This window comes from Ammodytes marinus, assembly GCF_949987685.1.
Source record: "Ammodytes marinus genome assembly, chromosome: 14".
NCBI lineage: Eukaryota > Metazoa > Chordata > Actinopteri > Uranoscopiformes > Ammodytidae > Ammodytes > Ammodytes marinus.
In genome coordinates, this window is record NC_137218.1 from 27,751,283 (window position 1) to 27,777,461 (window position 26,179).

General features: G+C 40.8%; 1 protein-coding gene across 1 annotated transcript; it reads left to right on the forward strand.

Annotated features, from left to right (window-relative positions):
* On the forward strand, window positions 1-25,864 carry LOC307261069 (Na(+)/H(+) exchange regulatory cofactor NHE-RF4-like; the record flags this gene model as incomplete). The annotated part of the gene is made up of 10 exons (XM_080041506.1): window positions 1-116; window positions 8,488-8,552; window positions 10,260-10,465; window positions 17,723-17,927; window positions 19,742-19,878; window positions 20,484-20,688; window positions 23,068-23,264; window positions 24,026-24,187; window positions 25,346-25,561; window positions 25,832-25,864. The coding sequence occupies 10 exons, from the start codon at window positions 1-3 to the stop codon at window positions 25,862-25,864; spliced, it is 1,542 nt and encodes a 513-aa protein (XP_079897632.1).
* Window positions 25,865-26,179: the final 315 nt, after the last annotated feature.

Below are 26,179 nucleotides of genomic sequence, written 5' to 3' on the forward strand. Positions count from 1 at the left end.
ATGGGGGAGGAGCCTCGATTCTCCGGTCAGAATAAGTGTCAGCACGCGCACTTACACTCCCCCTGTTACATCTGCTCAGCTGATGGGAAAGTCAGACAACATGACATCAAGCACAGGTAATCCATTCAAACCTACCAATCGTTTGTTAGTATAGTATAAGTTGATCATATTTCATTTTTTTCTTCATATACACTGTATACATTTTGAATTCCCATTGTATTTCTCATGCTTGTGCTGCATTTAGCAGGCAATTAACAACCACTATCTATGTGTCTCAGTAAAACTACATTTGAAATACAATACTTGACATTCTACACCTTGACGTGATGAAGCTATTCAAACTGTTTGGATATTAGTGCTTTCAAAAATGAAAAACATATAGGTTATCATTGTGATCATCATTCACAACTCAAAATGTTCCCTTTTAACAAAGTGAGAAATCCAAATGGGACTATTTAGCAGACCCAGATCAGCTTTAGCTTCAGCTTTAGCTTTAGCTTGCTTAGTGCGTGCTGTATCTGGAGAGTCGCTGTGCCCTAGATAGAAGATTGAAAAGAAATGTTGATGGTGAGGAAAAGCAAACAGTGGCCCATTAGCTGCTCCGGAGTGCCTGTGGTATAAGCTATATTCAGCCAGAGGTGGGGGGTGGTGAGAGATGTTTAGTTTAGTTTAATGTAGTTTATTTCAACCACATATAGACAATATTAAATACGTCTAAATAACATGAAAAGTTTAAAAGAATAAAAAAAAGTGCAGGCCTATCTTAATTTATACATTGTCATTGTTTATCCTCAATATTGTCCGTAAAGGTGTGGGTTGAGGCACTTGCTTAATGCACCTTAGATGGATTTCATCTGGGAGCATGCTAGTTACATTATCACAACACTTTCTTTTTATGTGAGGCTGTGTCAGAGAGAAACAAGGACTCAGTGTCAGTAACATGATGATCCCGACAGATAAGCAGTGCAGAGGACTGTGTTATGGTACACTGCATGAGCTGTTTCCATTTCCCTCTCAGAGTGACCACTCTGTAGCAGATGAGTAACCATGAGCAAATAATACATCTATTGAATTCTATTCAACCCTTTCATATTTGTTTATTCAGGTTAAGTTGGTTGAGCATATATGCGCCCTGTTGCTGCACTGATAACCTGTTTGGTTAAGGACAGATGGAGACAATAAATGATCAATGGACTAGACTTATATAGTGCTTTTTTAGCTGATTTTCTCAGCCCCGAAGCGCTTTACATTGCTTACGACATTCACCCATTCACAGACACACACACACACACACACACACACACACACACACACACACACACACACACACACACACACACACACACACACACACACACACACACACACACACACACACACACACACACACACACTCGTACACGGATGGCATAAATAAATATAACAAGGTAGAGAGAGGAGGAAGTGTTTTTTGTTTTCAATAGATGACTTATGACTGGAGGCCGCCGGATCCTGAACCTTTTACAAACAAGATAGCTTTTTTTTAGATAAATAAGTACCAATAGTTCTTACTTATCTAAGACAGTCAAGGACAACATTCCTCATCACATAGATAGCGCTGGTGATAACCAGTGATGAACCGGAGTTAGCAGAGTGGTAAAATGGAATGGAGAATTGACAGAAATCCAGATTTGAGAGGGAAAGTGCTTTGACAATCTTCTTTCTATACACTGCTCACTAATTTAATATTACACGCACCCCCACATCGCATTAAAGGATAGTAGTTAGTAGTTGGTACAGAATCAACAACAGAGGCCCAAAATGGATCCCTGCTGCAGCTCAAAACTTGGATACTGGATAAGAATGAATGTCACAGCATGAATAAATGATCAGTCACATACACGTTTAGGTGAAAAGTATGTTACAGTTTTTTTCGATCGCTAAACCACAGTGGGCACTGGGCACAACTTGAACGACAAGTGCAAAACTCTAACTACTCTATGCACAGCAGCGGTTCATGTGGACCAGTGGTTTTCAAACTGTGGGCGGGGGGGCGTAGAGTTGTTGCAGGGGGGGCGCAGATGAATACGTGAAAAAAATAAAAAAATAAAAAAAAAAATTTTTTAGTTTGTGTTTTTGATATTAACATCATATTAAGCAAATGTAAGTTATCTTACAAAAAAGGAATACAATGTTTTGGTCTAGATAGTTAATAGCCTAATAATTAAATCAGATCATCTGGGAGATAATCTGAGGTTAACTGATCACGTCACATTCACGTCCATGCACAGTGTGTATTGAGTTTATTTTAAAACATTTGGAAATGGGGCTGCCCTCAGTTTCCCATGCACTGTGTATAGTCTATAGCCTATTTCAGCCTTGTCTGTGGAAATAAAGATAGCTGGACAAGAGTTCTTCTGCTTCGTTCCTCTCACTGCATTTAAATGCATTCACTATATTACAGAGAAATATGTCTCGTTAAAGAAAAAGAGCTCCAAGCCCAACCCAGACCCTGCATAATATTTTATTTTAAATAAATATTTTTATGGAAAATCCATGTCTTTCTTCAATAGCTTCTAATTCATCCGACACAGTGTCTCCAAAATATTTGTTCACACAAAATTCCTCAGATTTAGCCTCTATTTTCCTCTGAAAGTGCACCAGATTCATGCATTTCACTTCAAAAAGGTAAAAAAAAATATCCCGGGGGGGCATGCCCCCGGACCCCCTAGGAGGGTCAGGATCTCTGCTGGCTACTAATTTCACCCAGCAGGACATTGGAGGCACTTGTGAAAAAACACTGGTGGGTGAATGACATTTACAGTTTTTTCGATCGCTAACCCACAGTGGGCACAACTGTAGCTCAATGTGCAAAACTCTAACTACAGTCTGCACTACCAACAGTCATTGGAGCTGAACAGTTCACTTCACCTGCAAAATAGGCTCAGTGCAGCAAACACTATGAATTGTCCTCACTGAGATAACACACACTGTCACTCAGAATATGCTCAGAGTACAAACACTAGCATCAAACCCCAATACACAAATTACAAATTTTTGATCTTTACAGTTTGAATAATTTGAGTTATTTCACACAAATTTCGTAATATTTTCTTTGATGAAAGCGTGAAATTCTTTCACATGAAATTGTTTATTTTATAACATACCAGTTTTTTTAGGAAAACAAAAAGAAATGAAAATCAGAAGTTTGCTTCAATAGATACACATTTTGTATATTTTATTGAAATCATTTCCAAATGTAGTATTTATCTGTGTAAATATTCTATAATTGTAATACAGAAATCTATCCTGTAATGTTGTCATTTACTGTAAGGATGCAACTCTAAGCTGTTTGTTTGCTGGAAAATTCGTATTACAGATGCAACTTTAGATCTTTGCAGATTGGGTTGAACTCTCAACCCTGCCTCTCTCAATGCGAGACCATGATTCACAACAGGGTCTATCAGTGTAGCCCTTACTGTATTTCATCAGACATTACAGCTCTGTCTTCCTCCACACATCCACACTCTCACTGCCACTCTTCTCCCTGTAACAACCTGTCTTCATTGGTCCATTTCCAAAAAAACATATATTTTTGAGCTTTCCCTTTATACTGTATATGTTCACTAACAAGTCTAAAACAAGACATCTTAGGTTGCGTTCCGAATCGCATACTTTCTACTATATAGTATGTAGAAAAAAGATTTAGGATGTCCCGATTCTTGTGGCCAGATTTAGGATGGTTAGAAGTACCCGGATGTCCTACTTCATGCGGCCAACATTGTTAGTGTTGAAAAGTGCATCCTATTTGGGCGATTCTGACCCACAATCCAGTGCGCACGTGAAGTGACGTCACATCGACGAAGCCTCCATATGAAAACAAACGGGGATGCGACGGATATATAAGCAAGAGGCAAGATCAAGGCGCAATGTTATGATGAAATAAGAGAGTAAAGTATGTCCCAATAGTATGCCTACTGCATCCTAACTAGATTATTTTTATCGTCGGATGTAGTATGTAGAATAGAAAAAAGAAAGAGTATGCGATTCGGAACGCAACCTTAGTGTTTGAGTTGAAATTCTCACTGAGGTTCTCACTGTGTTTCTGGGGCTCCTTTTTAATTTTTTTTGTATTCCCCGATTGTTTTTTTCTTTTTATAGTTCTTGAACTGGCCTCACTTAGACGCCCTTAAGTTGCCTCTCACTTGTCAATGGTGACACGTTTGTGACCTTGTTGTCGCAGTGTTAAATATGCTATGTTAAATATGCTGTAGCTCTTGTTAACATGTTAAATAATGTGTTTTGTTTACACACACCCACCTCATATGGAGCCAGGCTCTTGGAGGATAGTATAGCTAGTTAGCTAGACTAACCAAGTAATAGAAGGTGGATGCATTGGTGGTTCTTCTATGTTTTCCTGCGGTTCTCTTTGTTTGGGAAAGAGGGCCTAGGATTGGGTCGTTTTGGGTTTTTGCTGTTGTGTTGTGTGTTGTGTGTTTTTTATTTTTTTTATATACATTTGTTGCTACTCTCATGGTTGTTTGCCCACACTTATCTTTTTATTTGTCTTGCCACACTCCTTCCATGCCAGCCCACTCAGCAACCTAAATTATGACCACCATTAACTCTGGTAGTGTAAGGGACCACCCAGTAAGATTTATTTCATGGAATGTCAAATCTATGAATGGTCCAGTTAAACGTTCTAGGGTTTTTACTCACCTTAAGAATTTGAAGGCTGATATTATGTTCTTACAGGAAACGCACTTAAAAACAGCGGACCATGTAAGGCTTCATAAACCTTGGATCAGTCAGGTGTTTCATTCTAATTTTAACGTAAGAGCCCAAGGGGTAGCAATACTGGTGAACAAAAGGAACACACTGCTGTCACAACTGTAGACCACACATTCAAAACAGAATGGATATCAGCCTAGTGCATTTTAAACACTGCAGATTGCAATTTCAACTGAAACACTAAGAAGGTGTCTTGTTTTAGACTTGTTAGTGAACATACTGTATATACAGTATGAGGAAAGTTCAAAAATAGGAAGCCAGGTTGTTCGAGGGAGAAGAGAAGCAGTGAGACTGGATGTGTGGAGGAAGACCTAGAAGACATTGAGCTGTAATGTCTGATGAAATACAGTAAGGGCTACACTGATAGACCCTGTTGTGAATCATGGTCTCTCATTGAGAGAGGCAGGATTGAGAGTGCAACGCAATCTGCAGAGATCTAAAGTTGCATCTGTAATACGAATTTTCAAGCAAACAAAAATGTAAGAGTTGCACCCTTACAGTAAATGACAACATAACAGGAATTGATTTCTGTATTACAATTATAGAATATTTACACAGATACATACTACATTTGGAAATGTAATCAATAAAATATAAAATAAAAATATGTATCTATTGAAGCAAACTTCTGATCTTACAGTTTTTTACGATTGCTAAACCACAGTGGGCACAACTGGAACGACAAGTGCAAAACTCTAACAGTATGCAGAGCAGTGGTTCATTCGGACCAAACTGTAGCTCGTTTTTCATTGCTTAAACACAATTTTCAAAACTCTACACACCTATCTCAGTGAGAATTTCAACTCAAACACTAAGGTTGCGTTCCGAATCGCATACTCTTTCTTTTTTCTATTCTACATACTACATCCGACGATAAAAAGAATCTAGTTAGGATGCAGTAGGCATACTATTGGGACAAACTTTACTCTCTTATTTCATCATAACATTGCACCTTGATCTTGTTGGCCGCACAATGTTGGCCGCATGAAGTAGGACATCCGGGTACTTCTAACCATCCTAAATCTGGCCACAAGAATCGGGACATCCTAAATCTTTTTTCTACATACTATATAGTAGAAAGTATGCGATTCGGAACGCAACCTAAGATGTCTTGTTTTAGACTTGTTAGTGAACATATACAGTATAAAGGGAAAGCTCAAAAATATATATTTTTTTGGAAATGGACCAAAGAAGACAGGTTGTTACAGGGAGAAGAGTGGCAGTGAGAGTGTGGATGTGTGGAGGAAGACATAGAGCTGTAATGTCTGATGAAATACAGTAAGGGCAACACTGATAGACCCTGTTGTGAATCATGGTCTCTCATTGAGAGAGGCAGGGTTGAGAGTTCAACCCAATCTGCAAAAATCTAAAGTTGCATCTGAAATACGAATTTTCCAGCAAACAAACAGCTTAGAGTTGCATCCTTACAGTAAATGACAACATTACAGGAATTGATTTCTGTATTACAATTATAGAATATTTACACAGATAAATACTACATTTGGAAATGTTTTCAATAAAATATACAAAATGTGTATCTATTGAAGCAAACTTCTGATTTTAATTTCTTTTTGTTTTCCTAAAAAAAAACTGGTATGTTATAAAATAAACAATTTCGTGTGAAATAATTTCACCCTTTCATCAAAGAAAATATTATGTAATTTGTGTGAAATAATTCGAATTATTCAAACTGTAAAGATTAAAAGTTTGTAATTTGTGTATTGGGGTTTGATGCTAGTGTTTGTACTCTGAGCAGGTTCTGAGTGATAGTGTGTGTTATCTCAATGAGGCTGGTTCATAGTGTTTGCTGCACTGAACCTGTTTTGCAGGTGAATTGAACTGTTCAGCTCCAATGACTGTTGGTAGTGCAGACTGTAGTTAGAGTTTTGCACATTGAGCTACAGTTGTGCCCACTGTGGTTTAGCGATCGAAAAAAACTGTAATCAAATCCCATCACGTGTCTTGAACTGACTTGCGCCACCAGCAAAAACAATTCTCTTGCCCTTCACTGATTGCTGAGCTGTGTACCAAAAAGTTTATTTTTTATTTGAAGGCTTCAGTGTAATTCTCCTCTGACAAAATATATCTCTGGTGTGGTGATGCGATGCATGTACAGTAAGAACGCTGATAGATGTTAGTGCCACCTCCTGCCAACCCTTGTATTAATTATTTTGTCCCGTGTGTGATTGACGTGTGCAACTTCAAATGTTCCTAGATTCCCTCCCCTTTTTAGAGAGGACAAAGACTACATATTATCACACAGAGTCAAACCCTGTTTTATGGTGCCCCAGTCAGCAGATTTTGTTGTCATACTATACAAGGCTCAAAAAAACGTTCTTACTGTTAGTATGCTGCCTCACAATTTAGCCGACAGAGCCCCACATACCTTCTCACAGAGCTGTAAGTTCAAACGAATATATCTTAATTTGACTGACAGTTAACGATCATGTCTGCTTTGTGATTGCTTTGCCGCACAAATTTGACCTGACCTTTGATCAGTGGAGATTGATCATGTACATAGTTACTGCACTCATATATTTTGGAAAAATGAAGTAAATATGTACATGTGAACATTTAATTAAACTAGCTGCTATGCTGCAAAAGCCATTACATTCATATGATCTCTTTTTTTCAAGGTCTGGTGGAGGTCATACAGTTGACAGAGTAAGTGTGCTTTTCATCTAATCTAATTTCCCTTTTCTCTTCAAATTTAAATGTGAATACTGCACTGATATACTACAGTATATTGCTATGGCTATCATAATAATGCTTAGGTTATCCATGTCAAAATAGAACAGGGATGGACATTTAGTCTGAAAAACATAATTACAGCATTCATGTCTCCCCAGAACATTATTACATTAAAGGTGCAGTCAGTCATCAACGCTTTTTGTCAAAATACATTTTTGTTTATACCCTTTGTTAACATACCAGTATACAGAGCCTAGGCTGTGTATTGACACTGGATTTAGTTTCAGCGCGCAAAAACACAGTAGGGATAGGTAGTGGATCATGAGGAGATATTCAGTGATTTTGACAATAAGTGATTTTGATAACAAGAGTTCTCCAGAATCGCTGACTCCACCTTTAAATGTTTACTAAATATAGCTTGAAGGGCAATCAGGAATGTGAAAAATTGCAACTCCCTTATGATCGGCTGCCTGACTTTTGGAACATAGTAATCTTTGAAACGTTTGGCCTGTGATAAGGCCAAATGTGCACAGATAATGCTGGAGTGATTGTGATGCTAATAAAAGGGGATGGCATGCGATTACACTGCACTATAAATCTTAATGGCAGTGTTGTTACAGTTACTTCATGTGGCACTTTTACTGCGAATACATGTACGTACAGTATGTGCTTTAACGTTAGAGGGCCATATAGAGGGATGTAGCTCAGTTTGTAGGGTGGTCGACCCACAACTGCAGGGTCGGTGGTTAGATCCCCCGTCTCCCCGCCACATGTCCAAGTGTCCCTGGGCAAGACACTGAACCCTAAATTGCTCCCGATAGTTAGCTTGCACCCTGCATGGTAGCTGCTGCTATCAGTGTATGAATGTGTGCTCCAGTTATAAGTCGCTTTGGATAAAAGTGTCTGCTAAATGACATGTAATGTAACGTTATACAGAAGGGAAGTATTTTTCCCCCATGCCTATAAGCCTACCCAATATTTTGTACCTGAAAACTTAAGACTCATCTTTCATCTATCCTTCTGCAGGAAATTCACATTTGATCCTAAAGAGGGAATAGACAACCCAGTGATGGTCCTCACAGAAGACGCAGGTACCTTGCAGAGACACATTTCTGAATAGGTTTATCAGACCACTGTCCCAAACTGTGGAGTCAAAGATTCTGTAGAAGGCTTGTTGTCAAAATCACTTTTTGTCAAAAACCAGTGAATATCTCCACACCATCCATAACCTGTCTCCACTGTAAGTGCGCTGAAAAAAATCTGGTGTTAATACACAGCCTATGCTATGTAAACTGGAATGCAAACAAAGGTAGCTACTGTAGCTAGCAACGTGCCTGTTCACAGAGCCTATTGTATAAACACTGGAATTTATTTTTCTATACACCCACAGTACGGGAAAAGGTAGCGGATTGTGAGGAGATATTCAATGATTTTGACAACAAGTGTTCCCCAGAATTGCTAGTCTGGCATGACCACTTCCGCCAGCGTCTATTCGCTTGCGTCGAAAAGCTACGCAGCCCTGACGCAGCCCCCTCCTTTTCCGGTTGCTGGCTTTCCCCTATTGTGATCCCCCTCAAATTCGGAAACAATTCGCTCACAGTCAACCCGTGTGCTTATGTGCAGCGCTCTCTCTCACACACACACACACAGGGTGTGAGAAGTCACATTACTGTAGACAGAAATAAAGTGTTGCGATACTTCGGGATAATAATATTGGCGGCGGCGGTCTGGGACGCAGCCTAGCCTAGCTGTCCAATTTCATTGTACAACTACCCCCGGGCAGAAATACCCTCATAAACTCTGGAAAATGAAGCGTGGGGGTTTGAATTGAGCACCGGACCTTATAACCAGCTAGATTAAGATCCGCCGTTCCCTTTCTTTGGTGAATTAGGGACTAAGCAGCGGTGTTTTAGCGACGGGGAAAGATTCCAACGGCTTCCACTATCACCTAGCAACTCTTACGGCTACTTGCTGCAGTTGGTGTAGCGCTCACAACGTCAAAACCCTGTTCTGCCTGTAAACAGACGGACTACGGCTCTGACTACAGCGATAGGAGGTGGGGACATAAGTTCTCGAATGCTAAAAATTCTACTCGACCGCCGTAGCCGTCCTCTCAACCGCCGATGATAATGTTACCAGAGATAACACTACGTGGCTAGTTAACTCCGGTTAAGTTATCCCGTGAGCTCCTCGGGGGCTAAAGTGTATGGTGTCTTGACATGCTGGTTAGAAAGCAACACACTATGTTTATTCCTTTTGTCTTTAATAGTTTTTGTGTGGCGTTTGCGGGTTTAGCCATTTCTCTGACAGTCTCTGGACGTGAAGACGTTCCATCAAAATAAGTCCCCCCCCGGCACTATTTTGCAGGACACCGCTGCTGCTTCCCGGGGTTAGCCCCGCCCTAGATGATTGTGATTGGTTTAAACAAATACAAACAGGCTAGCCCAGTTTCCCCCGGTTTCCCCACCCGAATAGACGGCTCTAAACAGAGTGCTTCCAGACCATACTACTTGCTGTAGTTTGGTCTGGCTTTGCGAGACTACAGAATTGCTGACTCCACCTTTAAATATAGTTGGTAATGGGGCACTCCAGTAGCGTAGTGGATAGAGCGCGTTCCATATTGGCTCTGGCCTTCGTTGCAGTGGTCGCAGGTTCAAATCCGACACGTGGACCTTTACTGCAGGTCAACCCCCCTCTCTCTCTGTCTCCCCATTTTTACTCTGTAAAGCTTGGAAATGGCAAAAAATTATCTTTAAAAAAATATATAGTTATTAACATTTGCACCTCTTCCCGCTCAGACTCCACAGCCATCCCGCGTCTGTGCATCCTCAAGCGAGAGGAAGGGGAGTCGTTCGGCTTCCACCTGCGTCTGGAGAGGATACACCAGGGCCACATCGTCAGGAATGTAGCCCCAGGAGGGGTGGCAGAGCGCAGTGGACTGAGAGACGGAGACAGGCTCCTGGAAGTCAACAACTGCTTTGTAGATGATGTGCCTCACCCAGATGTAAGATCAGCTTCCTATACATTTAAGAAATAGTTCAACATTTTTGGAAGTGTGGTTGTATGAGGTACTTGTGCATAATTAGTATGTAGCCTTGATGCGGATGGCGGTCAGTTTGGAGGAGACGTCCATGAAGCTGATGTCAGCCTTGTATTGTTGCAGAGGGGGCAAGCAGAAAAATGCTTTTTTTTCGCCAAATATACAAATTCATACCTTAAAAAATAAATATCTGTTCAATTGTACACTCAATGTAGGATTTCTTCACTGCTGATTTGTGGTCTGGTATTCTGCAGAGTTGGCATAGTAATACATAGCCGAAATACGCTTTTAAAAAAGTGCAGGCTTCCGGGTTGCAGAGCATGGAGTAGGTGCGTTCGCTCTCTAGCTCCCACTGACTATTTCGGACTTAACTGATTAAACCCTATTTTCATCGATTTTTTTTGTGCTTGTATTGCCGGTAACACTAGCACTGATTTGGAAAAATGCCTAGAGGAAAGAAAGGAGCAAAAAGAGATTCAGCAGAGTCAGATATGTCCTCGGACAGCGTGGTTAGCACTGACATTGGTGCTAGCTCAATGGCTTCCATTCCGGACCTGCTTGAGCAGCATAGAGTAGCCATAGCCGCGGAGTTCAAGTCATCGTTCGACAGAATGGTCACTAAGCTAGACAACATCCAGGCCGTGGTCTCAGGCCATGGGAAACGTATAACCGATCTCGAGGAGAATGCAGAAACTGTTTGCGGACGCCTGGAGCAACTTGAGGCTACGTGCTCTTCACTGCAGGAAGACAACAAGTCGCTGAAATCTAAACTATCGGATTTGGAAGGGAGAAGTAGGAGACAGAACGTTCGTATTGTGGGCTTACCAGAGTCACTTGAGGGCTCACGCCCCACCGCCTTTTTCTCCGAGCTCCTCTTCGAGGTTTTTGGTGATCAAATTCTCCCTTCTCCCCCGGAACCGGACAGAGCTCACCGCACTCTGGCACCCAAACCGGGCCCGCGTGAGAGACCGCGACCCGTCATCATCTGCCTCCACCGATACCAGATTAAAGACTTGATCATGAGAGAGGCACGTAAACAGGGCGAGCTGGAATACCACGGCCACAAGCTCCGGTTCTACGAGGATTACAGCGCGGAGGTCGTGAAGCAGCGGGCTGAATACAGGGGGGCCATGGCTGAGCTTTATCAGCGCGGTCTCCGTCCCTCTCTCCTATTCCCTGCGAAGCTTCGTATTACTCTCCAGAGCGGCGAGAGAAGGTGGTTGCGGTCCGTCTCTGAAGCATCTAACATGGTTAAAAAAATAATAATACAAACATAAATAAAACAATTGAGCAATAAAAAAGGAGAATAATAAATTAAAAAACAAAACAAATGGGATCCTAAACAACAAATACATAACTCAAATAATATAGTTCATGTTCAATAGGGATAGGAAGAAGTTAAAAAAAAACTTTTCTGGTCCTACCCCCTCTTATTTTTTATAATTGTTTACAAAATAAAATAAAATAAATAAATAAAAAATAAATCTTCAGTAAGTATAAAATAAAATAAAGGAAAAAAAATAGAATAATAAAATAAAGGAACAGATGAACAAAAACCATGAAACTGAAAACAGCAAAACAGAAATTCACCGCTCCAGCTCATAACAACCCAGTGTTTTGTCTCTGAAAAGCCTTTTTAGTTTTGATAATGTTGTACAGTTTTTCAGCTCATCATTACAGTTGTTCCACAGACTTACAGCCTTTGTCGTAATACAGTGCAGTTTTGTATTGGTCCTTATAGATGGTTTGTTAAATATACAGGTTCCTCTTAAATTGTATTTGCTCTCTCTCAGTTGGAACAACTCCTGGATGCCACGAGGCAATTGGTGATTATTTGCTCTAAACATTATTTGAATAGTTTTATAGTCGATCAAATCTAGAAATTTAAGAGTTTTTAGTTCAACAAATAATGGATTTGTTGGTTCTCTGTAAGCGGTTTTATGTATAATTCGTATAGCTCTTTTTTGAAGGATGAAGATCGGATGTATGTTTGTTTTGTATGTGTTCCCCCATATCTCCACACAGTATGTCATGTAAGGAAGTATGAAGGAGCAGTACAAATGTATACAGGGAGGTTTTATTTAGTAGGTATTTGGTTTTATTGAGTATTGCTATTGATTTAGATATTTTAGCTTTAATATAATTTATGTGAGGTTTCCAACTTAATTTGTTGTCAATTAATACTCCCAGAAACTTTATTTCAGATACTCTTTCTAGTTCTATGCCATTTATCATGAGTTTCTTTTCTGTGTTGGTTGGTCTATTCCCAAAAATTATAAATTTAGTTTTACTTAGATTCAATGTGAGTTTATTTTCATCAAACCAGATCTTCAACCTGTTTAATTCCTTTTCCATAGTATCCAGAAGCTTTTCCAAGTTGTCTCCACAGCAGAGTAAATTTGTGTCATCAGCAAAAAGAACAGTGTAGACAGTTTTTGATACTTCACATATATTATTGATGTACAGAATGAATAATAATGGCCAATCTACATCTACATTGGGTGTGAGTCCGTAGTAAATACGATTGCCTGCTGTGAGTATACAAATTTGGACAAATGCTCTTTTCATATCCCCAGCCAAACTCTCAGACTGATGGTACTACACGCATTTTTTCTCCCTTTTTTAAAAATGAGTAAATCAGCTGGGTGAGTGTGACATTTTTGTTGCTTGTCATTTTGACGTATTGTCTAGCTCACTCGCTTTTTATTTAATTTGTATCTCTATTTTAAAACGGCTGGATTAGCGTGTCTGTTGTTTCTTTTTTTTTTTTTTTTTTTTTTTGCCATTTGGACAGCTTGTCTAACTCACGCCTTGTTCTTTTTTTTTTCTTTTTTTTTGTATTTTGAATCTGCTGGGTGAGCATGGTATTTCTGTTTAGTGTGTTGTAATTTTGACAGTTTGCTGGATTGTTCATAGTGTTACTAGGCTGCTATGGGGTGAAATGTACAAGACCTATGTGGGAAGCTAGCACAGGTCAGGAAGTTAAGGCTTGGAATGTTTGTTGTGAGACTAGTAAGGGTCTTTTGGGGTTTGCTGTTTAGAGCAATATATGGGGAGGGTTCGGGGTGGGATGGGTTGGGTTGGCTTTAACTGAGGGTTTAGCTGATAAGCCATCACCTGCTGGGTTTTCAGTTATTTGTGTTTTCCTTTTTTTGTGTGTTTTTCTTTCCCTCTGTATTTTGCTACCCTTTTTCTTATCGGAGCAACTCTTTTTATTCTCACTATAACTGAGCTAGATGAAGGGCAATCTTAATTTAATTAGTTGGAATGTCAAGGGGCTAAATCACCAAGTGAAAAGGGGTAAGGTCTTAACCCACCTAAAACGGCTCAGGGCTGGAATAGTTTTCCTTCAAGAAACCCACTTACATGACTCTGACCATGGGCGATTAAGTAAATGCTGGCGTGGACAATTTTTTCATTCTAATTTCAGGGGTAAGGCTAGGGGCACAGCTATCCTTATTGATCGTAATATTCCTTTTGAGTCCTCAAACATTATATCAGATAAAAATGGACGTTTTATTATTGTCTCAGGCAAACTTCACAATAAGTCTGTCATCTTGGCCAACGTCTACGCGCCTAACGTCGATGATGTAGAATTCTTTAAGAGATTTTTTTCTCAACTCCCTGATCTCAATTCCCATTCTCTTATTCTTGGTGGGGATTTTAATTGTTATCTAGATCCAGTCTTAGATCGCTCTTCCCCCAAACCTGCCACTCTTAGCAGATCTGCAGGTTATATCAAATCATTTCTTGCTGATTATAGCCTCTCTGATCCATACAGGTTTTTATACCCCACAGGAAGAGAATATTCATTCTTTTCACATGTCCACCATACTTACACCCGAATTGATTATTTTTTTGTTGATAATTCATTGATGTCAGACCTAAAGTCATGCAGTTATGAACGTATTGTGATCTCAGATCACGCTCCTCTGCTCCTTCAACTGGCTTTCTCTGACGTTGAGTATACAAGAAGGCAGTGGAGACTGGATCCATTGTTGCTCACAGATGAGAGTTTTCTTTCACACATCTCTACACATATTAAAACTTTTTTGAGTATAAATAAAACACCAGATGTGTCCAATGCAACAATTTGGGAAGCCCTGAAAGCCTATTTGAGAGGTGAAATTATATCATTTGTAGCATACAAAAATAAGTGTACAAAACCGAATTGTCTTCTTTTTTATGTTCAGTATTCTCAGACTCATTTGACTCAGGTAAACTCCCGCCTTCGTTCTATCAGGCCTGTATTTCCCTGTTGTTAAAAAAGGATAAAGATCCTCTAGATTGTGCATCATACCGACCAATTTCACTATTAAATACAGATGTGAAGATACTTGCTAAAATTCTCGCCCACAGATTGGAGGATGTTCTCCCCTCTATCATATCCCCCGACCAAACTGGGTTTATAAAGGGACGCCAATCATTTTATAATATCCGCCGGCTAATGAACATTTTATATTCCCCCAGAAATATTGAATCAGAATGCCTCGCTTCTATGGATGCTGAAAAAGCATTTGTAGAATGGAATTATTTGTTTTTCACCCTTGAAAAATTCGGTTTGGGTCCTGTTTTCACTTCTTGGGTTAAATTAGTATATGCATGCCCTTCTGCCTCAGTATTAACAAACAGCCATTACTCAAGTAGTTTTGATCTGCACCGTGGGACCCGGCAGGGTTGTCCTTTGAGCCCGCTCCTTTTTGCTATTGCAATCGAACCACTTGCGATTGCCATTCGCGGTAACAAACAGATTCAGGGGATATGGCAACCCGATCTCACGCCGAGGCGTCACTTCCAGACGCATGGACCGGCGGCTCTATTTCACGCCTTGCCTGACCAGGGCGGCTCTTTTACACGCGCACCTCCGTAGTCAAAATGGCGGCCGCGGTTTTCCGTCAATGTTTTATCTATATTCTAACCTCTCCCTGTCCCCTTCCCCTAACCCTAACCACCGAGGGGGCTGCAGCTAGATAGTACGTGCTATTCCTGGGAGAACATGTCGGCCCCTGTTGGTGCTATTCCTCCGTTAATTTAGACTATTCCTCCGTTCATTTGGACGGCGGGAGGTGCGCGTGTGTAATAGAGCCGCCCTGGTCAGGCAAGGCGTGAAATAGAGCCGCCGGTCCATGCGTCTGGAAGTGACGCCTCGGCGTGATACCAGGTTGGATATGGAGAGGAGGAATTGAACATAAGGTATCATTATACGCCGATGACATACTTTTGTTTGTCGCCAAGCCAGCCACCTCTTTACCGGAGGCACTTTCTGTGTTGGAGGTCAGTTTTTTTTTTTTTTTCTTTAGTCAGTTTTCTGGCTATAAACTTAACTTGAGTAAGAGCGAACTCTTTCCGATTAATAAAGAAGCTCTTAAACTTGATTATACAGCTCTCCCACTCAACGTGGTGACAGATCATCTGAGTTACCTTGGGGTATGTTTTACCAGAAATTTTAAAAACCTATTTAAATCGAACTTCCTCAAATTATTGGATCAGGCGAAGCAAATATTATCGAAGTGGTCTCCTCTGGCTTTCTCTCTCATAGGTAGAATACATTAAATTAAAATGACATTACTCCCAAAGTTCCTATATCTATTCCAATGTCTCCCCATCTTTCTCCCCAAATCCTTTTTTCAGGCCCTTGACTCTTTAATGATAAATTATATTTGGAATGGTAAACACCCTCGGTTACGGAAAGCTTTTCTTCAAAGACCCAAACAAACAGGTGGAATGGCCCTCCCTAATTTCCAATACTATTACTGGGCTGCTAATATCCGTTCTTTAGTGTATTGGGTGCATTTTCACCTTGACGACTCAGCCCCAGTCTGGGTAACAATGGAGTCCAGCGCTATTAGCCCATTGTCTCTATCTGCCCTCTTAAGCGCCGCACTTCCACTCTCTTCGGCTATTCCCAACAGTAGTCCCGTGATTAAGCACTCCCTTCGAATTTGGACCCAATTTAGGAAGAATTTTGGAATGCAGAATTTTTCACTTTTCAGCCCAATTGCAGCTAATCATTTGTTTACTCCCTCAACGGTGGATGGTGCATTCAAGATCTGGCATAAAAAAGGCTTAAAATGCATCAGTGATTTATCTATTAATGATCTATTTGCTAGTTTTTCTCAATTGACAAAACATTTTGGTATCGAAAAGACAAATTTTTTCCGATTTCTGCAAATCAGGCATTTTACGCAGAAGTTAATTCCCCAATTCCCTTATTAACCGCAAGCCAATCATGTCGATTTGTTTCTTTCTGTAAACCCCACATTAAAAGGCTCAATTTCTGTGTTTTTCAACCTTATTTCGAAGTTGCATAGCCCCTCATTAGCAGCTATAAGAACCCTGTGGGAGCAGGACCTAGGTTCTGCCTTCACAGATCACATGTGGGATTCAGTCCTGGATCGGATACACTCTACCTCCATGTGCGCCCGACATGCTCTTGTGCAATTTAAAGTAGTACATCGTATCCACATATCTAAATGAGCTTGTATGTTCCCCGATGTAGACCCGACCTGTGATAACTGTAAGAGCGCACCGGCATCACTCTTTAACATGTACTGGTTGTGTCCCACCTTGACTGAGTTCTGGACATCAGTTTTTCAAACAATTTCTGAAGTACTTCAGCATCAAATTGAGCCGAACCCTTTCACTGCAATTTTTGGCATTGCTCCAAATCCGGGCTTGCCTAAAGTGAAGCTGAAGGTACTGGCCTTCACCTCATTACTTGCTCGTAGGGTTATCTTACTCAAGTGGAAAGATCCTGCTCCTCCTTCCCACTCACATTGGATTAGAGACATTATGTCATGTATGAATTTAGAGAAAATACGTTATACTACCCAGGGATCCGAGAATAAATTTGACAGAATTTGGCGCCCCTTACTAAATTATTTTAAAAAACCAACAACAACAATAGAAGAGTAGCTACCTCCTCCCCTCTTTTATTTGATTTAATTTTATTTCTTTATGTTTTTTTTTGTTTTGTTATTTTCATATTGATTGTTTATTTTTGTTTCTTGTAGTGTGTATTTCGTTTATGTCATTTTTAACATTGTGTATTGTTTTTTGTGCTGATTTTGTGATGCAGGATTGTTTGTGGTTGGGTGTGGGGGTGGGATATGGGCGGGGTGTGTTCGGGGGAAGAAAAAAGGGGAAAAAACTTAATCATCGTTCTGTACTGAAAGGATTCTATAATCGGAATTACTTTTTGTTTCCCTTTCTGTGAATCAGGTGGCTAGGAAGATAAGGCTAAGCGGACACCAATTGTGTTTCTTAGTATTGGACGGAGAGTATTATGAGCAGGCCCTAAGCAGGGGTGTAGACCTCCGAGGTCTGGTCAGAGGGGACAAGGGCCAGGACTGCAAAGCCCCCAGACTCTGCTACATCTGCAGGGATCCTGTCTCTGGTCTGGGCATCAACTTCACACCCGTGGAAGGTAACACTAGTCCTGGTATATTCACTATACAGTGGAGGAAATAAGTATTTGATCCCTCACTGATTTGGTAAGTTTGCCCACTTGATAGACAGAATATCAAAAAGAAAATCCAGAAAATCACATAAAAAAAAGATTTCATTGAGTGAAATAAGTATTTGATCCCCTATCAAAACATTGCTTAGTACTTGGTGGAGAAACCCTTGTTGGCAAGTACAGAGGTCAGACGTGTCCTGTAGTTGATGACCAGGTTTGCACACATCTCAGGAGGATATTTGGACCACTCCTCTTTGCAGATCCTCTCCTAATCTTTAAGGTTTCGAGGTTGTCGCTTGAGCTTCAGTTCCCTCCACAGATCTATTGGATTAAGGTCCAGAGACTGGCTAGGCCACTCCATGACCTTAATGTGCTTTTTCTTGAGCCACTCCTTTGTTGCCTTTGCTGTATTTTTAGGGTCATTGACGTGCTGGAAGACCCATCCATGACCCATGTTTACAGACCTGGCTGAGAGAAAGAGGTTGTCACTTAGTATTTCATGGTACATGGCCCCATCCATAGTTCCCTCGATGCAGTGAAGTCCACCTGTCCCCTTAGAAGAGAAACACCCCCAAAGCATAATAATTCAACCTCCATGCTTGATTGTGGGGATGGTGTTCTTGGGGTCATAGTCAGAATTCCTCTTCCTCCAAGCATGGCGAGTCACTATGATAACAAAGAATTTGATTTTGTTTTAATCTGACCACATCACCTTCTCCCAAACATTCTCTGAGTCGTTCAGGTGCTCATTGGCAAACTTCAGACGGTTCTGTACACGTCCCTTCTTGAGCAGGGGGACCTTACGGGCACTACAGGATTTCAATCCATTACGGCATAGTATGTTACCAATGGTTTTCTTGGTGACTGTGGTCCCAGCTGCTTTGGGATCATAAACAAGCTCCTCCCATGTAGATCTGGGCTGATCCCTCACCTTTCTCATGATCTTTGATACCCCACAAGGTGAGATCTTGCATGGAGCCCCAGACCGAGGGAGATTGATGGTCATTTTGTGTTTCTTTCATTTTCCTAAGACAGCTCTTTGGTCTTGCCCATGATTGAGATGTTGGAGTTTGATTTATTGACTCTGTGGACAGGTGTCTTTTATACAGGTAACAAGTTGAGGCAGGTGTGTTTTATAGAAGAAACTAGTTGAGATTAGAAATACTTTTAAAGCACGAGGACTAATCTGTGGGAGGCAGAATTCTTTATGGTTGGTAGGGGATCAAATACTTTTTTCACTCAATGAAATGCAAAATAATTTGTGATTTTCTGGATTTTCTTTTTGATATTCTGTCCATCACTGTTAAAATAAACCTAGCTTTAAAATTATAGACCGCTCATTTCTTTGTAAGTGGGCAAACTCACAAAATCGGTGAGGGGATATGTGTCCCTCAATATTTTCCGAAGAGGTACATTTGTCCCCCTCCAAACATCAGGAAATACAATCCCCTTCTCCCCAAAGAGGAGAATAGATATTTGAGCGCAATACAGAATCCCAGAGAGTCTTACTGCATTATATTGCATTATATTTTATGTCACCTAATAACCTGAATTTAGTCTCTTCCTTTACATATATAAAGACATGTCCACCATAAATGTATGCGGAAAGGTCACACACACATTGGTGCAAAAAACGTAACCAGAATGCTACAGTATGTATCATGCTCACAATTTTATGGGGGCGAACCACTAGACCTCCCAATGTTGAATAGAAACCTACGCCCATGGAGTTTAGATCTGTGCAGTGTTATTCATTTCTCCTCCTGTGTTCTGCCCCGTAGGAGAGAAAGGCCGCTTTTCAGTAAACCTGGTCCCAGGGGGAGCAGCGGAGAAGGCCGGGGTGAGGAAGGGAGACCGCCTGGTGTGGATGAACGGAGCCACTGTGTCTAATCTCACACACTCTGCACTCAGCAGGATGGTAACTACAACTCAGCCTGTTCCCTTATACCAACACAAGTATTGTACCTGACTTTGTTTGGTTGTTCCTTATTTCAAAACTGGTTAATTAAACTATGTTTACAATAATAGATGATACGGACATATGTAAACCAAAACATTCTTTTGAGGCTTTTAAGATCCATTGCAATAACATGACTTAAGTTATTTTATCCAAGTTACACATTTGTATCTCTAGCACAGATCAGTTCTCCAATCTCTGTTGGGGGGAGGAGCCCGTCCCTGTCTGTAAGTGGAAGACAGCCCTCTGATTGGTTCATGTAGTCGTCAATCTAGCCTCAACGAAGAGACAGTGGGGAGGGCCCGGTCTGACTGGAGACTAGATTGACATCTACATGAACCAATCAGTGGCTGCCTTTCACAATAAGGGACGAATGTTATGCCTGGACGCGGGTCCTGATTGACCTGGGCCATTTTTGACCGGGCTCCTCCCTACGGAGATTGGAGAAAGTTCAGACTGATCCGAGGGAGAGAAAGGAATGTGAAGCTTGCATGAGATCAGGCCGTGTCTCGGTCAAGCTAAATGCATCCAGCCTGGTCTAGCATGTAACAAATGATTTTCCATAGATGAAAAAATGCGGCGATCACATCACCATCCTAGTGATTGACAGCGAGAGTGTGAAGAACTACATGCTACAGAGGAGGCCCATCCTGCCCACCATGGCTGTTCCACACAAACTGCCCCACAGAGCCAGAAAACTGCACCTGCTGCCTGGGCCCGAGGGCTACGGCTTCCTCCTTCGGCTGGAGAAGGCGTCGTCAGGACGCACATGTGAGAAGACACAAAATGATCTATTGTCTCTTTAGGATTACATGTGAAAGTCCTGCTGAAGGAGAGATGAAAGATGTGTCTTACGTTTTTTTAGGAACAAACTATCAAAGGTGGAGTCTGCGATTGTCGAGAAAGTTTGTTGTCAAAGTCAGTGAAGATCGTGAGGAGCCTTAGCTATGTTTCAACCCATTCAATTGAATGGGGCCCCGCCCTCATAGTAACTTTTCATGTCGCATTGTCACAGAGCTCAGTCAATCATGTCAATAACAGGGTCCAAAAAGGAATAAGCCTAAATATAAGGAAAGAAATCCCTCAACTAGTAGGGGAGAAATACAAAAGCATAAGAAAACAGCATTAGTAGCTCTGTCTAAGGGGCTTCATGATGAGCCTTTAGGGCCCCCACACACATACAGGAATAAGATTTATATGTGTAAATTAGTGGTGGGCCGTTATCGGCGTTAACGTGCTGCGTTAACGCCAGACTCTTATCGGCGATAAAAAAAATATCGCCATTAATCTCTTATTCCACCTCCTGTTCAGCTCAGGGGAGATGGTTCCCTCCAGGGCCGATGGCTGTTCGCCGTCGGGGTGAACCCCCTTCCGTGTGTTCTCTGGTCGGGTAATAATAGCCGGGGGCCGTTGTTGACACTTGAGGAGCCTTTATTGCAGGAGCGAAGCTTCTCTCACACACCCGCCGCTCTCTCTCTCCATCACTTGCCCACGACACAATCGGGTATAGGAACGCAGGGTGGGTGTGTGTGGCCACCGGTCGCCACGTGACTATAAGTTTCCAAGTTTTAAACACTTCTATCTCTTCAACGTCAACGTCACCGTACCCGAATCCTAAATATCCCCATAGCAGACGCTATATTTCATCGGGGGGAAAAATTTGTTTTGCGCCACAGTTCAGCTTAGACTCGGCCGTAATGCTGCTGCACACACACACACACACACACACACACAGACACAGACACAGGCACACACACAAGCTGCATGTCAGAGACGAGGGGCGCTACCAAAAAGACGAGAGGAGCGGTTGGAGCAGTTGGAGCGTTTAGAGACACATGCGCGCACATTTATTTACATAAAATCGCAATCGCAGTCATTTGTGCAGTTATGTAAAATGTTTCACTAAGGAAAATGACAGAAAAAGTAACGCACAGTGACTTTGATGAGTAACTTTAATCTGATTACTGCTTTGGAGATAGTAACGCGTTAGATTACTCGTTACTGAAAAAAGAGGTCCGATGCCGTTAACGCGTTACTAAGTAACATCTTGTTGAACATTCATTCATCACCAATTATCATAGTAGAACAGCTTCCTCAAGCAGTTTGTGATGCATGTTGGAAACAGGAGATGAGCCCCTGGTCTGATGCGCCACCTGGCTTGAGAAACACGTTCTCAAAGACTTACTTTGAGTCATTATTTAGGGAGCACACACATATTATGAATGAATTCAAATGAGCCATTTTAATCTAGATTAATCTAGATTCATTCCAAAATTCAATGAGATTAATCTAGATTAAAAAAATTAATCTATGCCCACCTCTAGTGTAAATTCTATACTGTTCATAAAAAGTAGCTATCCACCCTGTATCTTTTGAAATTATTCTCTCCATCATAGAACATGAGTCTGCAGACCAATCATCTGTTTTTACAGTTGCAGAGTAAAGAGTGCTGCCTGATTAAAAAAAATCTGAAAAATAATGTTCCTTCTGCATCTCAGGATTTGATATAGCCTCTAAATTTTCCCCTTTAAGTGCACCAGATTGATGCATTTTAATTAAAAAGGCACAAATTATCTTCTGGGGGGGATGCCCCCGGACCCCCCAACAAGGACGAGGGTCCCTCCCACAGTATCCCTAAATCCTTTGAGAAACACTGACTTCCTTAATATGTTTTTACCATTAATTGTATATGTGCGGAAAAGTCAGTGTACCTGACTGGATAGGTAGGAGTGGGGGGGCCCTTTAAGAGTCTGCACCCAGTGGCCCATTATCTCATAAACCGTCTACGAACCAACTGGATCCTAGAATCTGTTTTCTTTTTGTTGGCAGCATGCACAGCATTCACAAGAAATATGTATTTAAAAACATTTTTTAAATAGATTTTGTTTTTTTTCAAGAAAATAAAAAAAAGTGGGGGGGCCCCACACTAGGTCTTGAAACGGACCCCCAGATCGTTAAGGCCGCCACTGTGAGGAGATATTCACCAATTTTGACAAAAATAAATTTTGACAACAAGCATTCTCCAGAATTTGATAACGAAATCAGATATTTTCCTCCTGCTTGGGGCCCCCTAAAGTTAAAAAAGATACCATGATTTGCAGAAGAATGCAAAGTGCACCTTTAAACATATGTGTGTCTTTTCACTACCAGCTCATGTCCTGCGTGAGGTGGACACAGACAGCCCGGCGGACAGGGCAGGCATGCAGGACGGAGAGCTGCTGCTGGAGGTCAACGGAGAGACAGTGGAGACGCTGACGCATGACGACATTGTAGACAGAGTCAGGCTGAGTGGACAACAGGTCTCCCTCACCACCATCACTGCACAGGGGCTGGAGTTCTACACACAGGTCTGCTTCTTCTTCTTCTTCTTCTTCTTCTTCTTCTTCTTCTTCTTCTTCTTCTTCTTCTTCTTCTTCTTCTTCTTCTTCTTCTTCTTCTTCTTCTTCTTCTTCTTCTTCTTCTTCTTCTTCTTCTTCTTCTTCTTCTTCTTCTTACAAAGATACATGCCTTTTAAAAAAAATACTTAATGCATAGAGTGGCACTCTCCTTAACGGGTCAAACAAACACACAAACAAACCAACAAAAATGATTTATTTGCAAGCCATAACTAAAGATACTTCCAGAGGTGTGATGTAACTAAGTACATTTACTAAAGTACTGGACTGAAGTACAAGTTTGAGGCACTTGTACTTTACATGAGTAGGCCTATTGTCTTCTTTTTAAATAGTTAAATTCCACAATGAAAATAAAATGTATTTGCAGTCCCATACAGAACGAGCTCCACCTCAACTTGCTTTCACATTAAAACACGAGTAATAATCTGATATATTAGTACACCACTCACTTTTACTTGTAATACTTTAATTGCATTTAACCTGATTGTACTTTCATACTTTTACTTATGTAACATAAACGCTTAAATACTATATTTGATACTTATACACTTTTAAAATCAGATGCCTTTGCACTTGTACTCAAGTGGTAAGGTAATACGTGACATGTTACTTCATTTTCCTAAAAAGGTATCTCTACTCTTACTCAAGTATGGTTTTCAGCTACTCTTTACGCCACATCCATATAAGGGACAGTGTGTCTCTCCTGTCTGCAGTTGGGTCTATCACCTCTGCTGTTCTGTGAAGATGATGCAGAGGAGAATGAAGAGATGGATGGCTCCTGCAAGGCCCGACACTGTTCTCTCCTAAAGGGTCCTTTGGGTTTTGGCTTTAACCTGGGCTGTGTGGAAGGACGCCCTGGGACCTTCATCAGCCAGGTGGGGGGATGAAATACTAGTGTGTGTGTGTGTGTGTGTGTGTGTGAGTGTGCATGTGCGTGCGTGCGTGCGTGCGTGCGTGCGTGCGTGTGTGCGTGCGTGTGTGTGTGCACCTTGAGACACAGCATGAGGCAAAAAGGTACAAAAAGAAAGTATGCTAGGAATTTATTATTTGCTTTTTGTCAAATGGACCCTGCATTACAAATGACATACTCTTTCCTTTTATTATTACCAGATACTCCAGCTGATCATCAAAAAATGTAAAATGTGAATAAAACAGAATATGATAATTGTTCATGTGTATGTGCCTACAATGGCAGAGCAGGTCAAAGTCCTTCCCAATGTCTGTGTTTATGTTTTTTATCATGTATTATCACACTTACGGATCTGAGATGATGCTAGATGACTCGCTGCTTGAAGACCGCAGTGCATTAATGTGGTGACGTAGGGACGAGGGAGGGGACTGCTAACTGCAGTCACTGACAGGAAGTTAGCTAAAAGAACCATTTCGCTTACTGAACCTTAAAGACGTGCAGAATGTGGCTCGGTATTGTCTTGCTTGAATAAGAAGTTACGTCACTGAAATAGACGTTGTCTGGATGGCAGCATGTTGCTCCAAAACCTGTATATTTGTGTATAATTACAAAAAACATAAGGTTTGTCAGTTTAAACAAATATTATGATGAATTTGTACTGTTATTTATTGAATACATGTCGAAAAGGATTAGGAAATGATCACATTCTGTTTTATTCACATTTTACATAAGGTCCCAACTTTTTCAGAATTGGGGTTGTAGTTAGACTGCAGTAGGCTTACAATTGGGACATACTTTTACTTGTTTATTTCATCGTAACATTGCGCCTTGAACTTGCCTCTTGTTTATATATCGGTTTCATTGCTGGTTGTTTTCACACAGAGGCTCCATCGATGTGATACAACTTACAGGGTATGGATTGTGGGTCAGAATTGCCTAAATAGTATGCTGATTTCCACACTAAATAAAAATCACAACCGGATAGTAGTAGGGCCTCCGGGTATTTTTAAACATGCTGCATCAGACCACATTAGTATTGGGATTTCCTAAAAAAAAATTCTACCATTCACAACCGTAGTTATAGGTTTTTATTTCTGCCTTTTTTGTCTCTGCTTTCCGGCAGGTGGTTCCTGGGGGCTCGGGGGAGAGTGCAGGGCTACTGCCGGGTGATGTGGTGATGGAAGTCAATGGACAAAATGTGGAGGAGAAATACCTGGAAGACGTGATTATGCTGGTGAAGGACGGAGTACTTTCTCTCTCCTTAATTGTAATGGATAAGGATGAGTACAACAGGCTGAAGCAGACTGACACACCCACCACAGATAGCACTAACAGTGAGGTAAAAAGATTAAAAAAATATATATAAAAGTATTATATATTTTTTTTTCACATATTTACATTCAATATTCATTTTACTTTTTTTTATTTATTAGGCTTTGTTGCTACGCCTGTTTTTATTTTGCTTGCTCACTAATTTGATTGTAAAGTGTCTTTGAGTACCTTGGGTATAGCACTATAAAATACATTTGTTATTATCATTACCTATTGACATGTTGAATAGTTAATGATTTACCACATTTACAATATTTTCATGTGTGTAACCCTGCAGGAGGAAGACAATCACGAGATATCCTTCCTGTGAGTGACAAAGATACTCACACAGTGACATCAGTTCTACAAATCACAAAGAACATGTGGTATATATCATATGTCCATGATATGAATTTACATTGGTTCAGTATTATACATGTAGAGATTTGAAATTGTACTCTTATATTAAAATTGCCACATATTATCTTACTCAGATAATATACCGAATAAATGAAATGCTCCATTTTGTAAACCAAAAAAAATCATATTTTCTATGAACTTAATTTCTTATTGTACTGACATAAAATTGCTTATTTATTGTATGGTGGCATGGTGGAAGCTGAAACACATCCATAGATCTTTCATA